Below are 27,180 nucleotides of genomic sequence, written 5' to 3'. Positions count from 1 at the left end.
TATAAATCAATAACTAACTCAGGAATATGTTTATTTTGGAAAGAGTTAGGCCTGGATATCACCTACTGCTTTAATGGATTTACCCGATGTTTAAGGTCCCATCCTTGAAGCACTGAAGAAAGAGAAGATATTTTTAAGGGAGTTGCATGCGTGAGTCCTGGAAAGGGGACGGTAACACAGCTTCAGCAAATTCCTTTGTGAGGATGCCCCTTTCTGATGCAAACCCTTGGATGCAGAGGGGTTGCAGTGTGGCTTAGACCCCTTGCACAGAGAGCAAACGCAGCTGCTCTGGTGATAACTGTGGGTTTGTAAACCCAGGCCTGGTTGAGCATCGCTGCGGGGGTCTTTCCATCCCTGCAGGGCTGAAGAAATCAAGAAATGGGGGAAAAAACCCTGCCTGCTTCAACCATTGGAGAAGTGCTCCTCTGTATCAGGTATTTTTCATCTCAATGTTTATCTATACCATCAAAGATTACCATAAGTCAACATTTAAAATGCAAACAACCCCTTAAAGCAGAAGAAAAGGAGTTAAACAATGGGATCTCTGAGTCTGGGGCTTCCCAAGCTGGTTCCACAAACGCAGTCAAGGAGGAGATAATTGTTGAAGGCCGTCACTGCTCTTACCCAGCGTTCCAGCACTTTCCATGCCGGCTGGCAGGAGGAGGCTGTTTGTGGAAGCCTTTGGTGGGGGTGGCATTTCCAATGAGCCAGTTGTCATTTTTGTGTGAAATTACATATCCCAGCATCAGCTTTGGGATTTCACTATCTCTCCCTAGAAGTGTGTGTACCTGTTATGTTTGGCTTGGGAAGCAGCAAAGAACTGCCAAATTTAGCATAATTTGCCTTCGTTAAAAGCGGCTTGTTTGTTCTGAGAATTTGCATTCTATGTGATTTTTTTTTTTTTTTTTAATATTTATTTTTATTTTCATTGCAGAAGTTGTGCCACCGACTTGCAGGTTATGCTTAGGCTTATTTGCAGCATTTCATTGCTCTGTAATTATGGAAAATCAGAGGGGTTTTGCTTTGATTTTTGTTACAGGTCAGATTCATAATAGGCGTTTGGATAAACCTGGTCCATTTAGAATTAGGGAGGTTTAGACAAGCCCCCAAAGGTTCAGGATCTAGCTGGAAGCATTTCCAAATCATATGACCCTCCCGAAGTACAGAATGAGCTGCCTCTTAGTTTTTGCTCCTGTGAATTTACAGCTCCTGTTGGGTCTCCAGCTGTCTGCAGAAGCATCCGCAGGTGTGCTGAGCTTACGCCCACGTACGGCACCGAGGCGGCTCTGGCCATCCCTGCCCAGGGAGATGCTAATGCAGAAATCCCAGGAGAGTGGCAGGGGAGGCACCGTGGTGTCGAGCCCCGGGACCAGCACCTTTCTGGGATGCAGCCGTGGTGGACACCAGCAGTTCCTGGGGGTGTGTCGGGGAAGGATTTGCTCCGGCATGATTTATTGAAAGCTTCCAGAGTATTGACTCACGCTGAGTTCCATCAGCTTCCCTGGCTGATTCGCCCTGCACTGAAGGGCACGGCCCACCAAGAGATATGGTGGATTTTCCATCTCCTGATGTCTCCAGACTGAGGCTGGAGGCGTTTTTGGGAGGGATGGTTTAGCCACAGGCAAAATACTAGGCTCAGTAATGGGGTACAAATTTTACCCAGCTTTTATATAGGAAGGTCAAAGAAGATGCGGAAAAAACTCCTGGCATTGCATCTCTATTGGAAATACAAGTTGTCATTAGCATTGGATGCTTCTCCCTCCATAAATCACGTTAACAAGAGCACTCACCGTTGGTGTGGTTTTCAAAGATGAGTTTATCATTGCACTCCTGCTCATCCACGCAGCCGCAGATGTAGATGATCCCGTCCTCGCTGGGCTGGTGGGTCATGATGCAGCGCGAGGTGTTGTAGTTGGGGACCATGAGGTTTTCAATGGGGCGGTGGGGGTTGTGGCAGAGCGTGCTGATCCTGATGCTCTCGTTGTCCTGTCTCCTGTGCGTGCCAAAAGAATGATAAAGCGTTAGTCTAGCAACTCACCCTTCATGTCACCTGCATGTCATCTTAAACCTGGTTTTAAGGTAGTTTTAAGCTGTGTAGGGAATGGCTTGTTTTCACTGGCTCTGATATAATTCTGATTATACGTGCTTTGGAGGGTCTCTGTTAAAGCCCTTTATCTCTTCCAAATGGTGAAAAGATAGATGTTCAGCACATGCCAACAGTAGGATGTGAATCAGAGACTCTGCTTGTTTCCATTAGATAAGTGACCAGTTCATAATCAGGCCTTGGATCAGGTAGTGCCAACCCCAAGGCTGAGTGCCCTGTGCAGGATTTGGAGCAAAATCCCTCTTTTACCAACACCAGCTGCTAGGCCAGCAGGTTTGGGGTCTGTACGGCCCTAAGGAAACCCTCCAAAATGGACTTCTCACCTCATATGTCACCTCTGCTGCAATACAAGTCATACCATGTCTGTCTCAGCAGGGACTGGAGTCTCTGCTGCCCAAATTTCCCCTGTGCAGGGTGAAAAGCTGAGATGTGCGGGACGTGGTGGCCACTTGCCAGCAACTGCTTGCCTTGTCCTTCCTTCCTGCTCCTTTACAGATGGAGCCCACAAACACCGTCTCGTCCCCTCTGGGCTGAGGGCTGGTTGTCACATCCTGTCCTTGCAGCACCATTTGCTCCTGACTCTGGTGACCTGCAGCAGTAGAGCCCTTCAGTTGCTGATCAGGGCTATTTCTAGAAGTGGCTTGACCTTTGGAGTTACCAAATTATAACATGAAGGCGATGCGACCCCCAGACCATGGGGCTGCGTTTGTGTTTACACCATGGCTTCAGACACTGAGCAACTATGGATGAAACCCGCTGTGTCACCTGGAGACATGTAACACCCCCCATGTCAGAGGTGGTCCCTTCTGCTACAGGGAGGATCAGCACCTGCCTTGTAGAGCCAGTGGGTAATTAAGAGCCAGGGTTTGACTCTTGTTTCTGGAGCCTTCCCCAGAGGAGGTGGGATAACCCAGCACCAGCTGGGTTTGCAGGGCAGCCCTGGGGGGAGGACAAGTGATGGGGAATGACTGGCCCCACACGGGCTACGGGCAACTGATGAGCGTTGCAGATACTCCTGGGGGCGTTTGAAGGAAATTACAACTATTAATTACTTTTCCAAGGGCAGCCTCTGCTTCTTGACCTAGCGGTGCGAGGTGTGAGGGTGAAGGTATGGAGAGGTTTCATGGTGCCTTCAAGGTTAGTTGGGAAGTCAGACATAAAAGTGGTGGGAAGTCCCCCTGTTTCAGTGGTCCCCATGTTTTCCTTGGATTCCCAGGTAATTTGTCAGAGGAGCTTCCAGCTGAAGAGTCCCAGGAGGGTGCAATCCCAAGCTGGGCACAGTGGAGGACATGACCATGTTGTTCATGAACGTGGGGCCAAAGCTGCTGCCGTGACTGCGACATCCATGCAGGACAAGTTCAGGTGATCCAAATATGCCTCTGCAAATGAGTGACAGGCAGCAAGGCTCGCTTGGAGGTGAGCCGTGTTTGCAAGGATCTTAATCTCAGGATGGGTTTTAGGATGGGTTGGGAGATGCTGAGAGGAGGCTGGCAGGTTATTTGTGACTCTGCAGCTGCCTTGACCTAAACCCATCCCATACATGGGGTGACGTTGCAGCCCCATCCGATGCTGTGGTTTTGCTTTCCTGGCCTGGGGATTTATGCTGCGGGAGTCTTGCTTTTTTTCTGGATGTATGGGATGTCAATGGGAAAACCCAGTGAGATGCTGGATTGCCCACCCAGGATTTAAGGTGAATTTTCCATAGGCACACAGGAAAACTTGGGGCAGAGGGGTGATTGCATTTTGTTTCTTTGTGTTGTGTTTTTTGTTTGGGGGGTTTTTTTATTTTTGTTTTGTGGTTTTTTCTTTTTTTTTTTTTTTTTTAAGTCCATAATGCAACAATTATGTTGAGGCAAACTCCTACTGAAAGAGGGGTGTGCAGCATTCATGCTAATTAGCAGGTTGAGATAAAGCCTAGCGATAAGTGCTTGGCTGGCTTTCACATTGGCAGCCAAATTAAAAGGGAAAGAGGAGGAAAATCACTCTGGGCAGACCCAAAATGGATGGGTTGGGTTTTTTTCAGTTTTGCTCATGGGGACCAAAAAGCTGGGGGAGGCACTCTTCCGGGCAGATGATGAGACATACGCTTGGCCTGAAATGCAAGAGTGTGTTTTCCTTCCAGTCATCTCCTGCAGAAGCAGGAAAGGGCTTTTCCCAGGGGATGGGAAGGAGTTGGGTTGAACCCAGTGGGCTGAACCCCAGTTTGGTACCAGCTCAGATATTCACGCACCAGGTGGGGGTGGACCTCAGCTGCACCCCTGCATGTGAACCAGGGTTTCAGCAGCCTGATGCAGGAGCACATCATGGGTCTGGGGTCAGGGCTGCTGGTGTTGCCCACTGGGTTCAGCCTGTAAAGCTAAATTCAGGGGTTTATTGAGTTTAGATATCCCGCAGCAAACTTGCCACACTTTGTGTTGGGTATTTACATGCATAACTTATTTAGAAAATAAACTGCTGCTAATTATAGGGCAGACCAAACAATTTTTTACTATGAATTGTAATTTTGATTATAATGGAGTCAAAGGGGAAGGAAGTGAAAGCCTTGAATTATTTTAGTGGGCAATAATTCAAGTGCAGAGGTGCATACCTGTGCGTTCCCATGAGCTGCCACCCCACAAACTCCTTTTTTCCCCCCATGCGCCCCCTTGACAAGAGGATTGCCGCTTACCATATGGCCACGCAGATCTCGTAGGGGTCCTCGCAGTAGGAGTTGAGGTTGCAGTTGCTGTAGCACACCTTCTCCTCGCAGGCGGGCGGCGTGGAGTCACACCACTTGCACAGGTTGGTCTTGAGGCTGCGGCGGGCGCCGGCACTGCAGGCTGCGGGGCAGAGGGGTGGCGGAGGGTGAGCGTGGCTGTGCGTGCCCCGAGTAGGGAAAAATAACCACTGTTTTCAGCAGTTTGCACAAACAGTGGAGAAGGAGCGTGAATTGTCCCTATTTCTACGTGCATTTGTTTATAGATTTCATTTTGCTCCATTGCTTGGCCAAATGTGCTTTAGATTATCACAGAACGGTTGGGGTTGGAAGGGACCTCTGGAGATCATCCAGTCCGACCCACCTGCCAAAGCAGGTTCACCAGAGCAGATCACACAGGAATGTGTCCAGGCGGGTTTGAATGTCTCCAGAGAAGGAGACTCCACAACCTCTCTGGGCAGCCTGTTCCAGGGCTCTGGCACCCTCAAAGGAAAGAAGTTTCTCCTCATATTCAGATGGAACCTCCTGTGCTTCAGTCTGTGCCCATTGCCCCTCATCCTATCATTGGGCACCACTGAAAGGAGTCTGGGCCATCCTCTTGACACCCACCCTTGAGATATTTATAAACACTGATGAGATCCCCTGTCAGCTTCTCTTGTCCAGGCTGAACAGACCCAGTTCTCTCAGTCTCTCCTTGTAAGAAAGATGCTCCTGTCCCCTAATCATCTTCGTAGCCCTCCACTGGACTCCCTCCAGTAATTCCTTGTCCTCCTTAAACTGGGCAAAACTGCACACAGTACTCCAGAAAGCCAAAGCCTAGAGGAGATGAAGGGGTGCTGGTATACAGATGCAGGGTCCTGCTAGATGAGAGCTTTGCAGAGCCTGGGGAGCCACAAAGAACCACGTTTTCCCTCCGTGTTTCCTGTACCATTTATCATCAAGGGGAAGTTTATTTCTTCCTCTACGGTCTCAGCTCAAAGTGTCGTCGCCCTTCATCCTGAGTGCATGCAGTGTCTGAAAAGGGACAACTCTGGGTCTCTGCCTGAAAACTTTATTTATTCCCCCTCCCTGGGGCAATAAAAGGTCTGGAGGGGGATGAATGACCAAGCCGGGGCAACTTTCTCCTCTCCTGCTGCCTCCTCATCCTCCCTCTGCCTGTGCAATGAGCCTGAGCTGGGGAACGTGTAATCTGTGTTTTTGGCAAAAAAATGATGGGCTGAGACTTTCCAAGCTCTGAAGCAACAGGGGCTGCTCCTGCCCCGGCTCCGCTGCCCCGAGCTGCTCTCCTGCCCCTGGAGCGCTGGATCCAGCCGCAGCAGCAGGAATAATTGCTGCCCATGTGAAGCTGCTTTGTGTGTATCTCACAGGCATAAAATTATCTCTATTTTTATATGGAGGGTGAATGAACTATGCTCAGTTAAGGGATAAATCCCAGCTAAATTTAAACTTCCTGTTTTAGGGCTGCTAAATGCGCTGCTTTTTTTTTTTTTTTAAACAAGCCACTAAATGTCTTATGTAGAAATATATATTTATAATTTTTTACTTAAATACACTCAAGAGTGTTCAGGTAGGAACCTGAACCACAGCAGCTAATTTTTCGAAGGTTTGGGTCATCTGTGCTTCTCCAGCTGCCATTTCCAGGGGCTGCCCAGCAGTGCTGGGTGCTCCCAGCACCCAGCGGAAAGGGCAGAGGTGGCTCCCTGGTCTGCCACAGCCACCACAGGGGTTTTCCATCACCAGCTGTTATGTAGCACAAGAAACAAATTGCAAAATCCCTGACCGTGGCTTGGGAAGCCTCAGCCCCTGCAAGCAAGGTCCTGCAGATACAGGAGCACCTTGGGTCTGTGGGCACCCTGCAGGACCTCCTGCATCCTTGATACTTGTGTCTGTGACCTGCCACGGCCAAGCCTGCAGCCCCTCTCCTTTTTAATGCATGTACTGTCTCAACAACAAAAAGGGATTTTAACTTCTCTGCTTCCCAAATCTGGGGCATGCAGCTGGCTCTGATGGCATCTTCTTGCCTGCCTGCTCTGCTCTCCTCACCAGCCCAGACCCCCCGTCACGAGACAACTGTAAAAGAGCTGCTGGGAAGCTCCCACACAGAAATAAACCCTTTACAAGCTCCCGTGGCCTCGTACATAGGGCCAAGGTTAACGGCAGAGGGGAAACCTGGCTGCAGAAGAAAAGCCTGTTGCATCTGAATGTTGAAAGGAGGAAATTTTGTTTTAAATGACCCATGAGAGGCTTAAAACGTGGCTCAGCAGGGACGGTGTCGTGCAAGGCAGCGGGGGAGCTGGCAGCAGAGCAGGTGAGGATGCTGCCCACAACCTCTGGCTCTGCATCATCCCCATCCACGGGGCTGCTCTGGCCCTTAGAGGCACCTGGGGCTCTTGTGGGTGACCAGGACAGACCCAAACCCCGCATCCATCCATGGGTTAGCTATCAAAATCATCACTTCAATCAGGACTTGAAGCAGCTGCAGCCACCACGAGCCACCTTCACCTCCCTGCCTCGCTCTGCCAGTGCAGGACTTGGAGGATCCCGGGCAAAACTCCTCTCAAAGAAAAGAGTTTTGGAGGTGGATCGCAAGTTAAGCCCAGCCTTTGTGTGGGGCTCTCAATCTACAGCATCAGCCACCATGCTCTACAAAGTCCATCGGTGTTATTCAGGAACAGAGAATGGATAGGTTTGGGTTTTTGTTGTGTTTTTTTGTGTGTTGTGGGTGTTGTTGTTGTTTTTCCCCAAAAAAACCCACCCCTACCAGACCCGGGGCTGTGTTCTGGTGGTATCACTACCCTATTTCTGCTTTCACCCTTCCAGCTCAACCCATCCTTGCCCTGGCTCGTGCTGTGCTCACAGCAGGCTTGTATGGGACCGTGAGCTCAGCACCATCATCCCAGGGATATTTGGGGATTCCTGCAGAGGAGAAGCAAATGGACAGATTCAGGTTGTAGATGTCGCTGATGCAGAAGAGTGATGGGATTTGTTATTTATGTATTTATAACAACCAAGTATGTTATTTACTTATTTATATCAAGGGTCTCAGAGTAAAATGACAGCCCCGGCAGTTTTGTACTGGCACATGTGGTTGGGATCTTGACTTGGCAGTTGTTTGCACTGTGGAGTGGAGGAGCCAGGGCAGATGAAAGAGTTAAATATGGAAACAAGATCCAGAAATATAGCAGTAACCGGATAAAATTCTTCGGAGACAAATTGTTCTAAACTAGCTCAGGCTGTGATTCTGTTATCTGCTCTGCAAGAAAGGTCAGTGAAAGAATATATCTTTTTTTTTTTTTTTTTTTTTTTTTTCTCCCCTCCTCCTCCTCCTCCTAGGAAGTTGAAAAGTAGAGCACAAAGCCCACTGCAAGTTTCTTCAGGACTTTGTGTCCTTGAACCATTAGCTCCTAGGTACAATTTAACTGCCACATCACTCATCTTGGCCCTGATTAGACCCAGATGAACACTTTCAATATTAATACTCAGATGATTTAATAAAGCTGCACGAGCAGTAAAAGTAACAATACACTTCCATAAAGGGGTTCCAGATGTTGCCAAGGCAAATGCTAAACATCAAAATACAAACTTCAAAAAAAAAAAAAAAAGCTGGATAAGCAAAACTTGGAACAAACTATAAACTAATTAAATACGGGTTGAGTTTTCCAGAAATAAATTGAAGCCATAAGGATGTGATGTGAGCCAATAAATAGTACAGTTAGTCAAAGTTATTGTGGAACGACAGTTGTAAAGATGGTTTGAAGTCACCGATAGGTAGGCTCACAGTGAGCTTGGCTTCCTATCAATAGGAAGGCTTGTTCTCTTGTGCATAAGAACGAGATCAAGTCTTTTGGTATCTATAACTGGGACCTCAGAGAGGTTACTGAGAGAATATAAGACGATTTTCCAGCAGAGGAATAAAGGAAAAAAAAAATGCCAAAAGTGCCTGAGTCTCTCCCGCAAGAGCAGCAAGGGTGATACCACCACCCAAGGACACTGGGATAATTTTTCGTACGTGTTGGGGCAGCTCTTCAGCCTCTCATTGCCTACAAAGCATCCGCGTTCTCTGCTTGGCCACATGCGAGGCCCATAGAAGCACCACCGCCACAGTCAAAAACCCATCCTCTTCCCCCACAGAAGAATAATCTAGAACAGCTCTTCAAGAGAATTTCACACCAGTCCCATCACCGCAGCCACGGAAGCAGTCAGCTCCCAACAGATGAGTTTTACTCGCTTGCCAGTTGCTCAGCTGCCAATGGTGACTGCAGCTGTAAGAACCCAGTGGGATAAATAGGGCTCTAATTATCTTGTCTCTACCAATGCAGCCCCAGGTAGGTCATCTACCACCTCACTTCAGCTCTGGTTTTCTGCACGCTGCAGTCCCAGGGAGGATGAATCAGTAAGGAGCAGACCTGGGGTGAGGGAGGTGGGGGCACGGTGCCCTTACTACAGGGAAGGAGAAAGCGCTTCGTAGCCAAAGTGATGGCATGTGCGGGCAATTCATTTTTGCTGTGGAGCAGAACGAGCCGTTTGAGTTCTCACAAATTCTCCCTGGCATGCTGGTTTGTGACAACTGAACGCCAGATGGGCTTAAGGAAAAGTGCTCAGTGTGAGACACTAAGGCACTTGCACCCCTCCAGCTCTCCTCCTCCAAAGGTGGAAGGGGACCTTCCATAATTTAAGTGCAATTTGCCCTGCAATTCAGCTTTTATTTTCCAAGGAAAAAGAAAAGCTGATCATTTTTAGGTCATAAATGCTTTGCAGTGAGGTCTACCTTCTCTCATCTGTGTATCTCTAAGCAGTCCAGGGTGGGGCTGATGCTCACTCAGAAGTTGCAGGAGGCTTCCTAGCTTGCTGTCACTGCAGCAGCTCCGGGACCTCTCTGCATCGTCTCTTCCATGCAGGTCAGTCAACCTGTAATCCCCAGGCTTTGCACTTTGAGAGACCAAGGCCTGGGAGATCAGCTGCTGTGCCCCGAGTTTTTCTGTAACCAGCAGCATGCTTAAACACAGGATGGGACAGCACCTGTATCTCAACCCTGCAGGCACATTGCTCCTGGAAACTCCTCAGGTAGGTGCCCTGATAGAATCCCAACCTGTTTAGAGCCTTGAAGATGGTTGAGTGAAGCATCTCCCTTATGAGGAAAGGCTGAGGGAGCTGGGTGTCTTTAGCTTGGAGGAGACTGAGGGGTGACCTCATTAATGTTTATAAATATGGAAAGGGTGAGTGTCACGAGGATGGAGCCAGGCTCTTCTTGGTGATAACCAATGATAGGACAAGGGGCAATGGGTACAAACTGGAACACAAGAAGTTCCACTTCAATATGAGAAGAAACTTCTTCACAGTGAGGGTAACAGAGCCTGGACCAGGCTGCCCAGGGAGGTTGTGGAGTCTCCTTCTCCGGACACATTCCTGTGTAACCTTCTGCTCCGGCAGGGGGATTGGACTAGATGATCTTTTGAGGTCCCTTCCAATCCCTAACATTCTGTGATTCTGTGCTGAGACTTGCTTTCCCACCTGGGTGAGCCTGGGCTTAGCAGCAAGTCCTTTGTCCACTGCCGAGTTCAGGATTAGGCTTTGCCTTGGGCTTTCATCCATGGCTAACGACGTGACTACGCAACAGAGCCTCTCATAAAATTATTATGAGAACAAACAAATTCTTTCCCTATTATATATAGTACTTGTTTTTAAGATTAAACCAACAGCAGGGCTGGTGGGCTCCGCTCTCTTGCTGACCCATGTGAGAATACCATGTGTTTCCCATTGGCAGGGTACTTCTGAGCTGCCTTCTCCACGAAGCAACTATCAGTGCCATGGATGGGCTACATCAAGGTATCTCCTATGTCCCTGATTTCCAGGAAAATCTCTGCAGGGTAAGAAGTCCCCGTTGCAATTGTCCAGCATGACCTGTGTAACAGAGGTCCCAGATTTCCTGCAGTCAGCTCTGGCTTGAGCTAGATCTGATCTGTCAGAAAGTGCCTGGTCTTGCTGTGGCATCCCACAGTTCTGCAGGATCACCCCAGAATGAGACCTCAGCTGTTGTACTTTTATTTTGGATGGAGCTTGGCTTCATCCAGCTCAGTTCTGTTCTCCAGTGATGGGATCTGGTGCTACTTTCCACTGCTGAACCAAAGAGCTTTTTAGTATCAGGCCACTGCTCTCCATCGATGTGTTTTACAAACACTCTATCTTCATCTCTGTGGGAGAGGTAGAACAGATCAAATGGAGCTGAAAAAACTTATTATCTCATTTTTTGTCCCTGCGAGGCACAAGCCCCCAGCTCCCACAGGAAACCCAGCAGTGCTCATGCTGCATTTGGTTCAGGGGACCAGGCTCTGTCCTCAGGTATGTGGTCCCACATCGTCCTGCATAATAAATACTGTACTTGGCAGAGTATGGAGCAAGGAACGAGCCAGTAGTGTTTCCCGGTGAATAAAAAAGGACTGATTTTGATTGTGTTAGACACCAGTGCTTCCCGGTGCCAGAAAGGCGTTCGGTATACATTTCTGGTTTGCTGGACCCTCTTCAAACAGGCTGGTAACTGACTTATTCCACCACTTATTTTTCCTTTGTGAAAATATCCCTTTAAATTAAGTGTTTAGCAAATACTGCTTAGTCCCATTACAAAGTAAATTGGGTATGGATCATACCAGCAGACTTCTCCAATCTCTTTCAGATGCTTGAATTACATCATGATCTAACTTCACCCTGGGGAGAGATGAGCTCTGAAGAATGTTGTCCGTCCTTCTGCTTTGGTAATCTCCAGTATTTTTTGGGTACCTTTTGCAGGTTGTCTGTGCATCAGTGCAATGACTCTGCTTTGTGCTGGGACAGCTCACGCAGAGGTTCCCCAGGGTCGTGCCCACCAAAGCTGGCACCACCCAGGTGAGCTGGAGCGCGGGGGCCAGTGGGGTGATGCCCAGCACTCCGTGGGGAGGACTTGGCCAGAGTGGACTCTCTTTGGGTTTGGTCAGTTGATGTCTGTGCCTGTGGGTGAGGATGGGGAGCACACCTGACCTAGTGATCCTCTGTCTGCCCTTGGAGCTGCTCATCCCCTCCATCCACTGAGACAGCCCATCTTGCTCATGCCCAAGGCACCAAAATCAGGCAACACCAGAGACCCTCCTCCTTCACCCACAGCAAGATGCTTCTCCTCCAAATCTCAAGTTTCCTGCCCCAGATTTCACTTTCTGTCCCCTAAGGCTGGGACATCCCGTGCTCCATCCCTCTGGGCCCTTGTTTGTGTCCCAGAGCTCTGGGTGCCGGTGCGGGTCGGGCTGGCGGGGAGCAGGGGTGCTGCTCGGGGCGGCGGGGCTGGCGGGGACGCCTGCGACGGGAGGGCTGCAGGGGCAATTATCTGCCATATTGTGCTCTTGCTTGTGTTTAAAAACAAAAACAGCTCAACTGACTCATAGATCCTACGGCCTCTGAGTCATTTTTTATTTCTGGATTTCACTGCTCTGCCCTTTGCAATGAAGGGAGTTACATGTGTGTGCGCACACACACACGCATCAAGTTCACATTTGTTTTTCCCCTATAAAAACAAAGCAATTTCCATACCATTAATGAAACAGAAATGACTTGACTTCGCGTACCCTGGCTTTTATTTTCCATTGTATAAACTCTGCAGATGAAATAACGATGGTTGTAAAGTAAACCTCCTTTTTTTTTTTTTTTTCCCCCTTTCCCTTTCCAGGCAGCCTCTTTTCGAAATAGCAATAGGGAGTCACTTACAGACTTGGCTTGTGTTGAGCCTGTAATAATTAACCCTTTCACTGCCAGCTTTTCCTCTGTTGGTATTTAACCACAGCGTGGGTGAAGGTGGCAGCGGGTCTTTCCTGGGACTGGCAGCGAAGTGGGGGGCAGAGCAGGCAGGGACACGTGTGAATGGAGAAGAGCTGGTCCATGCAAAGCAGAGGAGGTTGCTTGTGGTGATGCACCCATGGGTTGCACAGCTCTCCAGGGAGAGCCGGGGCACTGGCACTGCAAAACCGGAGGTACCTGAACTCTTCCTGCACACCCCATTTTTTCATGAGCAATTCAGTTGCTGTGTTCAGTCTCCTTTCCTTCTTGCTCCCCTGGGGCCACCAGCGCTGACATCTCAGCCCAATGTCCTCTCTACTCCCCACTGCCACTGCGGAAATAATCTCTAGTAAATAATTTAATCACCGAGTCTTGCTCTTTCTGTTTACAGGGCCGTTACAATTTTACGAAGTACACAGAGGAAAATTAATACGGTGAAGTATTCATAATACCTGTCACTAGCAGCAGAAGCAGCTGGAGCTGGGTGCCAAGCACATGCCTGTGGGATGGGATGAGCTGCCCTCCCCGCCGGAGTGTGAGCTCTGCTTTTTGATATACCCTTACCATTACACACAGTCTGCCCGGGCAATTTGTCTGTCTTCAAGGCTTCTAAACACACCACAAGCATTTTTCCTAATCGCATCTATCATGCAGCGGCACAGCCCTGCATCCCCCCCAGCATCGGTTCAGATGCTTCGCCGGTGCCTGGCCCGGGTGCGTTAGTGACACTGGCTGAGATATTGTTACTCTTCCCAGACTGGGTGATGTGTTTTATATTATTTCTCTTGGATTTATTAAGCATTATGTAACCGGCTAACCAAACCCGCATGTGATGCGATCGCGGCTGATTTCATGTCAGTGGAAAGAAAACCAAAAAAAATGTTCTGAAGTGGTTGAACTGAAATTCATTTCCACATGCAAAGCAATTCCTGGAGGATCTTCCTCATCTCCACACGGCTGCTTTGCATCCAAGCTCTCATGCAACCCATCAGAAAAGAGTTATGGAAAAATTGCATGTTGTACACAACAGGATGTTACAAGCAAATCCTCTATTTACTTCCTGCATTAGACTATTCTGATAAAGTTTATTTTACTTAATTATTTTTAAGCATCTTTGTGGATTTCTGCTGCTTCTTGAAACACGGGGCGTTTGCATATTTTTTGCCTTTTAGCTGGAGAGCTCCTTCAAACGTGAAAATTAATCACCAAAGAAAGTTTGTCATTAAAGTTTGAAAGACAAACTGAGCCAGCCCTGCAGTGCCAAGGTCCTGAAGCCCAACAGAACGCAACCCAATGTGATAGGGAGGATCCTCTGCCCTTTCTCAGCTTTGAAGGACTATAAGTACCAGCTGAGGCAAAAACTATACCCCCACTAGACTGTAAACTCAGGCTCTTTCAGTAGCGCTCTTCTTGCTGGTGTTACGGACAGCGTCCTTCCCACTAACGCCAGTCTGCACCCTGAGACATTGAGCTGAGGATGGAGGAACATGGAATGGGTAAAACACAGACCTATACGTCCTGTACCTTTTGTTTTGTTTTGTTTTTCTCAGTGTCTTTGAAACACTCAGCAATGTCTGAAAATGTTGTGTTTCTGAATCCGTTTCACTGATGCACTTAACCTTCACTGCAACATCAGTAAAGCTGGTGGCTGAGGGATGCCTGTTTGCATGTTATTTGCATTATTTTTCAGTGAGACCCTAAGGCACCCAAGCACCTGCTTCACCCAGACAAATAGCTAAATCCAAGTTAACCTGAATTGCTGAATTCAGCCTCGATGGGCTGTTGGATCATGTAACAGTGTTTGCCACTTGCCGGGCTGCAATTTGAACATAAAGGTGGCACCAAGCCATGATCCCGGGAGCAGGCAATGGGCCGTGGATGGACAGGACAGTCCTGTAGGCGATGCTGGTGGGCAAGTTCACGGCTCTACATGGTTGTCAACACCGCACCTTGCCTTGTGCCAACTTGCTAGATGAGCAAAGTCATCCTAAAACCCGGAGGGAACCCAGTTAGGGGTTAGGGGTTTGTCCACCATTCCAGAAGCTCACTTACCCCCTTGGGACATGAGTAGGGACGGGGTCTGCAGAAGTACTTGGTGCCCTACAACCCTTACTGAAAAGGTGGCCTGAAGGAGGGTTGAAGGTTAGCACAGGAGTCCCTCAGGTCACGCAGGACAGTAGCTTAATGTGGGTTTTTTTCCTTCCCTAAGTTTGTGCTGGCTATTGTGGTTTGCTGTGTTATTATGGCCAGTACCTCCAGAGCTGCTACCATGCCAGGTAAAACCTGGCCTGGCAGATGACAGCAGTTGTGATTTTGCCCGGCAATAGCTGTACGTATCCCATTAGGCATTCGGCAGCCACTGGGTAAGTACTGGGCTATGAAAGTCAGACTGAGGAGCTACAATGGAAACAAAGACTCGTGGCTGTCCTGTATGTGAAAGTGCAACACAAGATCTCGGCTGGCAACAAGTCCCTTTCATTGCACGTATTGCCCCTGTTCCTTTCTCTTTCGTATCTTTTGCCGTCCTACCCACCCACACGTGGCACTGGAAAAGCTCTGAGAGAACAAGCTAAGCCAACAGTGCAGCCCGGACAACACATCTGGGGGCTGGGAGGGAAAACCCCCCGCAGCTGCAGGTCAGCCCAAGGAAAAACCACACCACAGCCCCATTGCCACAGCAAATCCCACCAGCCCAGGGGGTGTGTGACGAGAATATGCCATTTCTCCTGGCAGATGGAAAGCACAGCAACTTACTCAAGGTCTGAGGAGGGGGAAAACTGCTGACGTTCATAAATGATTTGAGCAGCTCTGCTGGCACCTCTGCTTATTTGGGGCATTGCATTAGCGTATGCCATGGCATGGCGTTTATAGGCTGCTGGTAGGGTTTACCTCCGCATGTCCCCCATGGAAAGTGTCTTCTGATGAATGGGGATTGGCACACTGCGTTTTCAGAGGGCTCTGACATTTCAGCCCTTTGAAGAGCGCTTTGCAGTGATCTGGTTTTGACTAAATGCTGGTCTCAAAAATGAGTCTCTTCTTCACAACTCCCATGCTGCTTGGGAGAAGGAGTCACAAGTCACAGCCTGGCCATGCACGGGTGGTTTGAGCTCATCTTGTCTCAAGTCGTTGCAGAAATTGCCGAGGATTTAACAGCACTTGCAGGTCTGGGAGCTGAACAGAAGAATGTAAGAGTTAACCAACTCCATAATGCTGTTGCCATTGTTTTTGTTGCTCTCGTTTCTCCAGAGCCACCAACAGTATCTCCTGTATCTGATTTATTTAACTGCAGCTTCTGTATCTCATTCTCAGACAGATACGGCAGAGATGAGTCCCTCTCTCTACACAGAAAAAGCAGCAGCAATTAACCTAACGGCAAAAGCAACCGAGCTGCAAGCTGATCACAGACGTTGCTCTCTCTTAACTACTGCAATCCAAGTAAAACTACTACACAGCAGTTGTGTGGGGTTTTTTGTTTGTTTGTTTTGTTTTTTGTTTTTTTTCCTGTTATCATATTATACTCTAGAAGTCAACTTCATGTATATTTTTCAGGCTCTGCAGGAACCCTGGATCTCTGTGAATAGATGGAAGTGAAGTTTAAAGACATCATCCAAATAGGTAAACACATTAGAAACGTTATCTGGGTCACATTTGGGCAACAGGGTTCGCTCTGTTTTAAGTGCAAATGGTTTACTGATGATTTAGATGAACTTCCCGGGGAGTGCTTGAAATTCCTGGCACACGCTCGGTTTACCATCTGCTAGAAGGACTTTGATGAGCCCACAAAGAGATATTAAGACTGGAGCTGCTCTTCATATCTCATGTGGACTTTTGTGATTGACAAGTCTGTATTTTTTTGCATTTGTATTATTTTGATTCCTGAGGAGAAACAAGGCTTGCAAGGGACTGCGCGATGAGCTGCTGGGGCAGAGATACTCTGTTAATTCTCCGTCAATGTGCTGTCATCAAGTTGTTCCAGCACTGCCTGTTCCTTACATCTGTTAAAATTATTATGTGGAGTCGAGTTTTGCCCTCATCTAACAGTAATTAAGTAATTTGTGATGTCAGAGGGAACCTGAACTTGAGGCTAGCCTGTATTACAGGCTCTAAAAACTTTATTGCTTTTCCTAAAGTGTCCCACATTTAGTGTGTAAATAGATGGTGTGTTCTTCTCTTTCATTTCTTTCTTGATCTCTTAAAATATATCGTTCAAGGATCTATTGTTGTTAACCTACCAAAAAGTACTGCCCAATAGGGTTGAATTCAACCTGAATACTTTCCATTTTTCTGAAGCAGAAGTGAGCTATGGCAGGGGGGCAGAGGAAACAGGTTTCTGGAAAGGAATTTTTGCAGGAATGGGACCAAGAGTCCTGTTGACAGGGCCTGAAAGGGCTTTTTCTGCCCACATGAAAGTAGCAGTATCTGGTGTGTTTGCGTGGTGCCTCTCCAGAGACCTGCCTTGCAGGAGAAGGTTCCGCAGGTCCCAGCCCCTGGGCAAGGCTCAGCACAGCTCCAGGGAGCCCTGGCAGCCAGGGGGGACAGGGTGCAGGGGACAAAGTGGCTCCTCCAGCACAGGGGAACGGACAAAGAGGGGGAAGGTTCTCCGTTCACCACTTCCCACTCTGACATCTCACCATTTTGCAGTAGTACTTTGCTTTTTCAACTCGGCGTCCTGCCCCAAGATACCTCCTGAAACATGCTGCGGTCTGAATATCGCTGAGCAGTCCCTCTGCCCAAGAGCTGCCTTCCAAGCCGCAGCCTGTTGCAGAGGTAAGAGCCCTAGCGAGGATGAAAAAAAAAGCTTATGCTGCTTGTGGAGCTCTTTTGCAAACAGGTGAGCACAGGGCAAATATACAAAATGAGAGTGAACTTGTGCTGGGGAGATCTCACCCTCGAGCACACATTCTGAGCCTCTGGTGGGAATGTCTGCGACCATTTTCTACCAACACCGAGTGCCTTTTGACATACTAACGACATGGCAGGAACTGAGCTCTCGGGGGATCCATTGGTCTTATTTCTGTGGACACTTGTACCCTGGGTTTATTTGAAGACAGATGATTCATTTAACTGCTTGTTGCTTATGGCTCTGTGTGTCACTTCCCATTGTAAGAAGAAGGGTCCTGTTTGCTGTCGTGCCCTGGTTGGGGCTAATTTTGGGATAGATCTAGCATGGAAAAAATGCTTTACGCAGCAAGACAGCAGCTGATTCTGTTTCTTCCATGCTGGATTCTGGTGCTCAGAGTCTCCCAGGCAGGAAGTTTTATCAAGCAACATAAGACAGATGTTCCTCATCGTGTCCCAGCTGTATTGGCTGGTGACTTGCTCTGTCAAACACTTGTCAGGCGACACAGGCATTCATTCTGCGCAGGTGGCATTTTATTAAATGATCCACCTGAAAACAGCAATGGATCTTTTTAAAGAAATATCTATACCCATAATAGTTGTAAAGACCCCAGAAGGACTTGCAGTCATGGCACTTCCAAGAAGTGTTCCCAGGAAGGAATTCCTGATTTTGCAGGAAAAGAGAAGAAATCCTTATCTGGATTTCCAGCACCAAGTACATTATGAATTCACGTTGGCAGTATCATTTTTCTGATGGGATGCACAGTGTGCCAAAGCAATGCAGGACACAGTCTAGCTGTCTGGTTTGGTGTGGCTGAAGCAAGAAAGGAGCCCTACCAAAATCTCAGGTTTTTGCATCGTCAATCTAAGGAAAAGGCCCCTCTTAGTGGTGTAAGAACCAGCAACCCAGGAACATCAGCAGGTGTCTCTGAGCCTCCCAGAAGCAGAGATATAAGACAAGTATGTTGTTCCTGGAGGGAACATCTCCACAGGTGTGTTGGTGGAACTTAAAAAATTAGGAGGTGCTCAGATATTGGGGCAAGGAGGTGCCTTGTCAATGATTGGATCACATCAGTTGGTGTCACTTCAGGTGACTGTTTCATGGCTCAGCCCCACCTGGACCCTGGACCAGGGCAATAAGCCAGCCCTGCCTGCTGCCTGCCATACGTGGTGGCACAAGCTCATGAGCACCGCTGTGCATGCAGGGCATGTATTAGGGTGTGATGGTCCTGGAGGCATGCACTCTTCAGCTCCTAGGCATGGTCGGAGGACTCGCCATCATCTGTTGCAAGGGGAGAACAACAGCTCTTTGGAGGCTGAGTGAAGACGGGCAGGTATTTCCTTCAAACACCTTCAGGCCTTATCACCACCGACCCCGGAGCTCGGGTGGAAGCTGCTGGACATGGCTTTCTTTGGAGCTCTGCTTACCCAGAAGAGCTGGAGTTTTTGATCTGGTGGAGGCTAAATTACACAGAGCTAAAGGGAATATCTCCATCCGCAGCATGGCAAGGTGAGAGGTGTTGTCACAGGCCAAAGCAGATCATGTCCAGCACAAAGCTGCTTCAACCACTTCCAGAGCCATGGCCAAGGTGTGGGTTGACCTGGAGTGTGGGACTTTGCAAAGTGACCCCCAGCAGCTGCCATCACTGGATCCTCACAGCAGCTCCCCGTTGCTCCTGCTGATAGCTACAAGCTGCACAGCAGAAATGTTGAAAATGTATTTTAAAAAAAAAAAAAAAATCTTGAGACCAGCTGTAAATAATCCTGTCTAGTCAAGGGTAACACTTAGGTTGAGAAATATCCTCAGAGCTGCTAGAATCCATGTGGCTGATAGCCCTCCATCCAGCGCAGGCTGGCAGGCTGGGGTGTACAGCTGGACGTGTTAATTGCCCCAATGCTGAAATGCATTTGCTGTAGTATAAATCAGCTGTCGCTTGTCAGGCGTGTTCCTGGCTTATCAGTGGGAAGCAAAACACTGCAGTGGAGCCGCTCCATGAAGGGTAAGTCCTGGAGTGGTGTAACTGGTGGGAGCACGGGCTGCAGAGGGGACCGCACAATAACCAGGCTCTCCCACTTCTCCTGAAAGCTTGACAGCTGCCAGAAGCCCTTCATGGGCTGTAACAAAAAGATGAACCAACTGGTGAAGAAGAAATATGACTCTGGTGGACCTTACAGATCCTTTCTGGAGGCAGGATCACAGCGGTCGCCTGTGAATTCAGGGATGTACATGCGAGCAGGGCCAAGACAGCTTTCAGCCACCCCTTCATTTACCCCTGCGGGTCCCTAAGGAAATGTTATTCCACAGTTGGGGTCCAGCACGGAGATAATGTAGCTGTAATCCCCGGTTTTGATAAGGCAGGCAGCCATCAGCGGTGTTATCTCCCCTCTACGAGGAGGCCCCTTCCCGCGCGAGGCTTTCACTTGGCACACAGCGCTGATGTGAAAAGAGCAAAGCGTGTGGGAGCTGCTGATTGTGTCTCCTTGGTGGGACTGGGGTTTTTTTTATTTATTTATTTTTAATAAAAAGATCAGATGTTGCTCTTCCTTGAAAAACATGACAATCTATGGGAGAGTTCATTAGTTTATGGCAAGTTGCAACGCTGTGGAGCCCGGCTGAAAGCAAATGTTATTGCAAAGAGCTATCACTAAGGAGAGAGGAAAATAATGTCCTGAGGAAATAAACTCGGCAGAGCAAAACATGGAACAATATAAAGCTGTGGAGGACAGGCAGTAGAGTTAAATACTTTCTCAGAATAAAAGCCCCCAGTCACCTGTTTTTAATGCCAATGTTTTCTTCCTGCAAATTCAGTGAATATGTGGGATACATCTGTTCAGGACTCCATCTCTAATGGGAGTAACAAGTATCATGATTGCAGCTGGCTGTACTCTTTTACTACCAGTACACAAAAATGTCTTTGTGACCAGCATTAAATAGTGATAACACCAGTAAAAATCAGCTTTTTTAAAAAAAAGAAAAAAAAAAAAAGGAAAGCAGTGTGTTTTCATTTCAAGCTCCATGGAATTATATTTCAAAAAGGACTTTCCTCCACAAAGCCCCCCGCTAAAATATAGATTAGAGCAGCTTTAATGATGACCAGTCTGTCTCAAGTCTGAGCAAAGCTGGAGATGCAAGGGGAGAGGAAATGCCTGCTTTTATAAATCTGACATAGCTGTACATTGCCAGCTTTCTTAGCCTTCAGTTAGTCCAACTTACACCAAGGGCTGAAACTGTAGTATCAGGTTTGGAGAAGTGTAAAGGTGAATTTGAAATAATCCATCACTTGCCTTGCTGAGTCTCATGCCACTCGCAACACTGCAGAGGACTCCAGCTTTGCATTGTCAGGGTTTTTTCTTGTACTTTCTTCTTCCATTTCTTAACTGGAGAATTTGTTGCAACTTTGTTCTTATTTAGCCTAATGGCAGGATGCACAAGTTTCTCCTTGAGGCAGTGGGATCCTGTGCCTGCTCCCAACCCACCTACATACACCCAACCAATGTGGGGCCCTTGCAGCCTCTTAGTTTGTTTCGAGGGTGATAATTTATTCCTTGGTGCTTTGGCTGTCTTAAAACACCACCAAAGCAAAATATGGTGCTACTTGAGAAAGATTGTCATAACCAACCCTACGGCCATGTATCCCAGGGTGGGAGAGGAGGTCTGTCCTGTTGCCCCAGCTCAGCCTTGGACCTTGCAAAGCACCTTTCTGCAAACAGATATATTTGTCTGTGAAATGAAGGGTGACTCTTCCCTTGTCTTCTTCCTTCCCTTGTCCTCTCACCAGCTCAGGTTTCCCCCCGTGTTCCTGAACTGTTTGTGCGTTGGTGTTGGGGTGCAATCCCCATAGCTCCCCTGCCCAAGGAGTGGGCTGATGTTTTGGTGGCAGTACGACCCCTGATTTTAGCTCTGGTGACCTTGGAAATAAGAGTCTGTCTTCTCGAACGAGCTGCTGGAGGAGCCTGGGATAGGTCAGAGATTTCATGAGCAGATCAAAAGCCAGAGATGTTTTTCTGACAGCCGCAGAGCTCCCTGTAATGATTTATGAATTATATAGGCTCTATATGTTTAGCCGAAGAGGCTTACTGGGGGAACAGGGCTGGTTTGTGGAAGAAGGAAAGAGCATGTGGCTTCAGAGAGCCACCATCTACCAAGAGATACCCCCTTGAACGTTCTCTGCAGACCATCAAAGTGCCTTGAGGGACTGTGGCAAAGGGGAGGCCAGGAGAATCACAGCAAAAAATGTCAGGGTATTTTAGTGGGCCAGCATTTTAATGGGAGACAGAGTCATGGGGAAGCAGACCTGCAACCTTCCCTCGCTTCACAAATCCTCTTTCTCTATCTTTGGAGCTTCAGCAGATCCCATGGGGTACAGCTCTCCCTTGGTAAGTGCTACATGCCCTGGCAGATTTTGAGTTTCATGTCCTCTTTTGGAGGCTGGATGCCCAAAAGCTCCTTGCCGGGCTCCTGGGGCTCTCCATGCCCTGAGAGCTGTTGTCACAGCAGTGACACTTAGCTCAGCTTCTTGAGGTTGTCTCAACAGCTCAGAGTTGTGGTGCTTTTCTCTCCTCTCTGTGAGAAGAGACTTTGCTCAGCCCTGTGCCTGCACGGCCTGACCTGAGCCCTATTCCTGACAGACAGCACAAGGGAGACCTTCCTGATTCTGATGCAAAGCAGGGCAGGAAAACTCCTGATTATTAACTTTGAGGCCAGAATGTTTCCATCTGCACAATACAGTAATCTCTATATCATGTCTGTAACTTCTAGGTTATAGTCTACCGAGCAGATACTCTTGCAGTCATTGAAGGCTTTTGAGAACCAAAATCCACCACATCCTGAGCCTGAGTAATTACCTGCTGGAACAACTTCACTGTGTTGCGCTCTAACACAAAAGCAGCCGGTTTCAGCTTCCAGCATGTAAATCTTGTTTTTCCTCTGTGCCCTTGAAGAGGAAGCCCTCTGCCAGAAAGCATCTCTCTGGAACCCGGTTAGAGATTATGACAAGCTCACCTCCCGGCTCCCTCCTGGCCAAACTAAAGACACTGAAAGCCTGCACCCCCTCCAACTCTAAGACAGGTTTTCCAGTCCCGAATGATCCTTGTATTTTTTTTTTTTTTTTTTTTTGTCCTGGGCTAGGTAAATCCAGAACTGTGCCAGCTCTCTGCCCTGCTCCCCTGTGTGAGGTTTTGCATTAGCAGTGGTGCAGTTACAGCTTCTGTCTGTGCTTTCTGCTGAGAAAGCCGTGTAAAAATGCTGCCCTCCAGCAGCCACTGCCCCTGGGGAGAAGTTTAAGGGTAGATATTCTGAAGCCTTTGCTCGGGCTGGCCAGGGAGAATTAGGAAAATCCAGTAGCTGAAATTTCAGCAGTGTGTCAGACTATAGTCCCTCTTTTCCATCGTGTATGGACAAAAGTGGTCAGATGTGCTGTCTGATGACTGCTCTACCATGCTGGTGGTTAAAGGGATAGAGGCAGGCAACGTGGAGCACAAACGGTCTCTGCTGCCCTGGCGTAAACTCTTACAGAGAGCAGCAAAGTCCCTGAAGATGCTCAGGGAGTTACTCTGCGATACCCGAGATGCAAGTTGGGCCATGTCCTCCACGGCAAGTTTTAAACCCCTGTGCTAAGAGGAGAGACTTTGCTGCTGTCAGCAAGCCAGCGCTGTCACTCTTTAAAGAGGTTGGATGAGCCGTGGGATTTGTTGCTTGAAGAATAACTGAACGTGTATTTTCTGTCATTTTGGGGCACTTGCTGTTCCCTTCTCTCTTAATTTCGTGTGAAGTGGGCTCCCAGGGAACTTTTACTGTCTCAGAATGGCTGTATGGTTGATCTTAACACAACGGGTAAGGGAAGTGGATGTAGCCCCAAAAAACATATACCATTGTTGAGCTGAATCAGAGAGAGCGAGCCTTGGTTTATTATTTTTTCCCCTATACGGAGGCAAATTTTGTCATCATATCACTCACGTAACCTTTCAGATGAACTTAGTAATCATGATATGTTTTGGTTTGGCTTCTTTCAGATTAAAACCTTGCCTTTCAGAAAAAGGAAACCATAAGTTAAATAACTCCAAAATTAGGTATTTCTGAAGGATAATTAGTGGTCTTCTTTCTTACCAAAAACAACCCAAGACTGTGCTTTAAATAATACCTTGTAGTTATTCCTTCGGTTCTGCTCCAAATGCAACTAATTTAGCAGAATGTTATCAGTATAACATTCTACATTTCAAACCATATTTTAGCGTATTATCTACGATAATGAATACTATATATCTCCACAACATTTTGAAAAATCAACCAGATCTTATGTCCTAAATCTCCCCATCTGGGTCTCTCTGCTTCAACAGTTGCACCGAGTTGCCTACATACAAATTACCAACCGATCATATTCTTTCATTCTCTATTCTTGTAGATAGGGGGACCCATGTAAAATGAATGCAGATACGGATCCCTGCCCCCAGTTATTTCATTTGGATGCAAAAATACCGGAATTATAATCCTCCTACTTAGCTGCTTTGAGCAAAAAGCAATTTTTGTTGCATCAAAATTTCTATAGGGTGGTGATTTGGTCTGTGTTTGTAAAAGAGCTCATGGCAAAAACTGCCATTGTCCATGCAGATTAATATATACTATATAGGGATATATATGTGTATACATATACACAGGCACTGTATATACAGAAAGACACACACACATACTTAAGGGATGTGTATATAACACTCACTTATATACAAATCTATTCCCTGTTATGAAACAATCATCAAGATATAAACAAGAGAAGTTAAATCATGGATGGGCACATTTTCAAGTGCTGCTGGAGGGTTTTATCTACAGTATTGAAGAAGTGCTATCAAAACCTAAACAGGGCACTTATTACAAAGAAATCTTTACGTAAGTGCTGGAAAGGTTTGCCGAATAACCAGATGTTGTTGGAAAGACACTTCTCCTCCCCCTCTCCCCACTTCTTTCCTTCTTTAATAGTTCGATTAATTCTGTGCACAAACCAGGGCAGATAAAAGTTCTAAGCTGCAAACGTCCCCACATCTGGACACTGTCGAAGCCAGATCATTCAGCGGTGCACTTCAGTTGCTTTTAAGCTCCCTCAATAAAATAAAAACTTCCAACGAGTAATGCTGACCTATATATATTTTTGCACTGTAAACACTGACATCTGCGAGCTGCTCCAAGCGAGCACACAGCACTTTCCACCAAGGCAAACGTTCGCCCTTTGCTGTAAGAGAAAGACACAGCTGATGCAGTCGTAGCAGCATATTCTGCTAAATTCTCAGCTATTTCCAATCCTCTGGCTAATTGCTGTCAGGGGAGAAATCAAAGATCAGCTATTTTGCTGAAGGATGGAAAAATAAACGACCTCTCAGAGTATGTTGCTTAACGTTGTCTAACCAGAAACATTTTTCTACTCACAGAAGGAGAGCAGCAGTAAGGAAAGCAGACCCGATCTCCTCCAGTAACCCATTTTCTGGGTCCCACCAGTGACCAGAAGCCCGGCTTCACGGCGTTGGCCAGTTCATCTTCCCTCGGTGCAGCCAGCCTCCTGCGATTCTGCTGTCAAGCCCGGAGCCCCGGCTTTGCGAGGCTCCCAACTCGGCTTGCCGGGAAGGCGGATCCAGCTGCTAAAGCCCAGCTGTGTGTGGGGTCCGCCCAGGAACTGCAGTTTATGAACAAACCAAGCCTGACCCTCCTCTCGAAATAATATATACAAATATGGGAGGGGGGAGCCAGAGGGAAGAAGCCTGGCTCCAAGAAAAAGAGTTTGATTTTCTTTTTTTTTTTTCCCCTATGACAACACGGAGCTGCTCCGTACGGTCCAAGGATCTTTGAAGGGGACCTAATGTCTACTGCATGCATCTAATCAGAAAGGCACGGGTGCTCCTGCATGCCTCTTTCATCTGAATAAAACATGGAAGGTAACACTTCAATATGCTGAGCTGCCATTAATTTGCTATTTTCCCCCCCACTTTTAGAAATTAAGCCTATCTTTTAAGTAAGCTTCAGTGGGCTATATATTTAATAGGGATAATTGGAAAGTTTAGGGCAGCTTTTTCAAAATGACCACATCAATATGAACTTAGCCTAAAGTAGGCGCTTTTGACCCATTAAAGCAGCAGGTTTTAAACATATACTTATATGTTTTCCTGAATCAGGGCCTAAAATAATAACATAGAGCATTTAAATAGCTGCTTTCTCCCCAAGATCTCAAACTGCTTTACAAAAACTTGTAAGAAATATTATCCCCACTTACAAAAGGGAAACTGTGAAACATAGCAGAAATCTGACTTACCTTGGTTGTTAATCAATCAGTTGCAAAAGGAGGAGCAAAATCCTCAGATTCTTGTCCTGTGATCTACCCCAACCCTTCAGAATGTATTAAAATAATGATCAATGTAATCAAGTGTGGCGGAGAAAGAGACGACGTTATTGAGTTTTTTGCAGCCAAAATGCCTGCCCTAAGGTAAGGCTAATTTTTTTATAGCTATTGATAAATACACCTATCACTTTTTAATGCATACGCAGCATTCTAATACAATGAGTCTCCAACTTTTATTTACTTATTTTACAATTAATCTTTTACTTCATTAATCAGTATGTGGTGGGTACGTGGTGTACCTGCATATGCTTATGTGTATGTGTGATCATTACTTGTGAGTGTTTTGCCCCACTGGACTTGAAGATCCTTTCTTTGTAGGAATCTTTCCAATAAACCGCACCTGCTTGTTTTGTAAACTACATAAATCATCCTGTTATGGAGTTAAATAATGACATCTCTTTTCCCTTCTGTATTTAAAAAGGAGCAAGGTGAGGTGCTAGATGAGGTACAGACACAGCTGATACATACGAAGCGTCTCTCCTAACACCGTGGCTACACCAGCATGCCTCTGCAGAGAGCTGCTTGGTCTGCTCCCGCTTGCTTCAGGACACCCAGATTCCGGCCAGCTTGGCCTGTCCTCCGTAGAGAGATGGCCACATGTCCCTGGGATAACAGAGCAGAAAGCTATGTGGATGCACTGAGGGAAGACAGCACCTGGGGTGCACAGAGAACATCCATCTGGAAGAACGAGTCTAGAAACTTGCCTGACCCAGGGAGCTGCCTTTTGCTCACAGCCCTGGAGAACATCGGCTTGAGTCTAAGGAGAGATGCAACATTGCTCTCCCTCCCTTGGCTGTCTTCACATCAAACCGGCCATCTTTCTATGTGCTGTGCAGTACTAATCTAGAAGAGACGGGTTGGCCTGAGTTACAACGGCTGAAGTATGGCCTTTTCAGACTAAGGACAAGCAAATGTTTAGCAAGCTTTCAGAAAGACATTATTTTCCAATCAGCGTATTGAAACTGCTGAGCGCGCAGTGCTATCTTGGGTGACCTGCCAGCTCTCCTCTTTCTGATCCAGAGCACTTCAAGATGCCCGCAGATCCCTCAGGCTGCCGGTTGGATTTGCAGACGTGAGCCCTTCCGTGTGTTACAAGGCAGCTGGATAAGGCTCCCGTTAGGAACGTCACAGATTATTCATGATCTATGGGAGCTCTCTTTAAAATCAGGAAGAATCCCCCGCTGCCTAGCAAAACTCGGAGAGAAATAATGTCCCCAGCAGGAGCCCAGAGGGGCTTTAAACAATGGTGGACATTGACAAAACACGCTGTATGATTTGAAAGTGCAAGGGAGGCAAGGGATATTGTTGTTTTAGCGGCAGGACCTGGGAAAGCAGCAGGAAGCCTGCACAACGTCCCTGCAGCCAGG

At 47.4% G+C, this 27,180-nt stretch overlaps 1 protein-coding gene across 1 annotated transcript in view; it reads right to left on the bottom strand.

The window, feature by feature from the left end:
- LOC135990279 (TGF-beta receptor type-2-like) overlaps window positions 1-25,034 on the bottom strand; it is a 33,863-nt gene extending 8,829 nt beyond the window's left edge. The window contains exons 1-3 of the mRNA XM_065637837.1: window positions 24,850-25,034; window positions 4,773-4,923; window positions 1,791-1,993 (exon numbers count right to left, since the gene is read on the bottom strand). Of these exons, the coding sequence (XP_065493909.1) occupies window positions 1,791-1,993; window positions 4,773-4,923; window positions 24,850-24,901 (406 nt within the window). The 5' untranslated portion in view covers window positions 24,902-25,034. The remainder of the gene's footprint in view (window positions 1-1,790; window positions 1,994-4,772; window positions 4,924-24,849) is intronic.
- Between the last annotated feature and the right edge of the window lie 2,146 nt (window positions 25,035-27,180).

This window comes from Caloenas nicobarica, chromosome 6 (genome assembly GCF_036013445.1).
Source record: "Caloenas nicobarica isolate bCalNic1 chromosome 6, bCalNic1.hap1, whole genome shotgun sequence".
Lineage (NCBI taxonomy): Eukaryota > Metazoa > Chordata > Aves > Columbiformes > Columbidae > Caloenas > Caloenas nicobarica.
The sequence above is the reverse complement of the archived record's forward strand: the minus strand, read 5'-3'. Positions and strand labels throughout refer to the sequence as shown.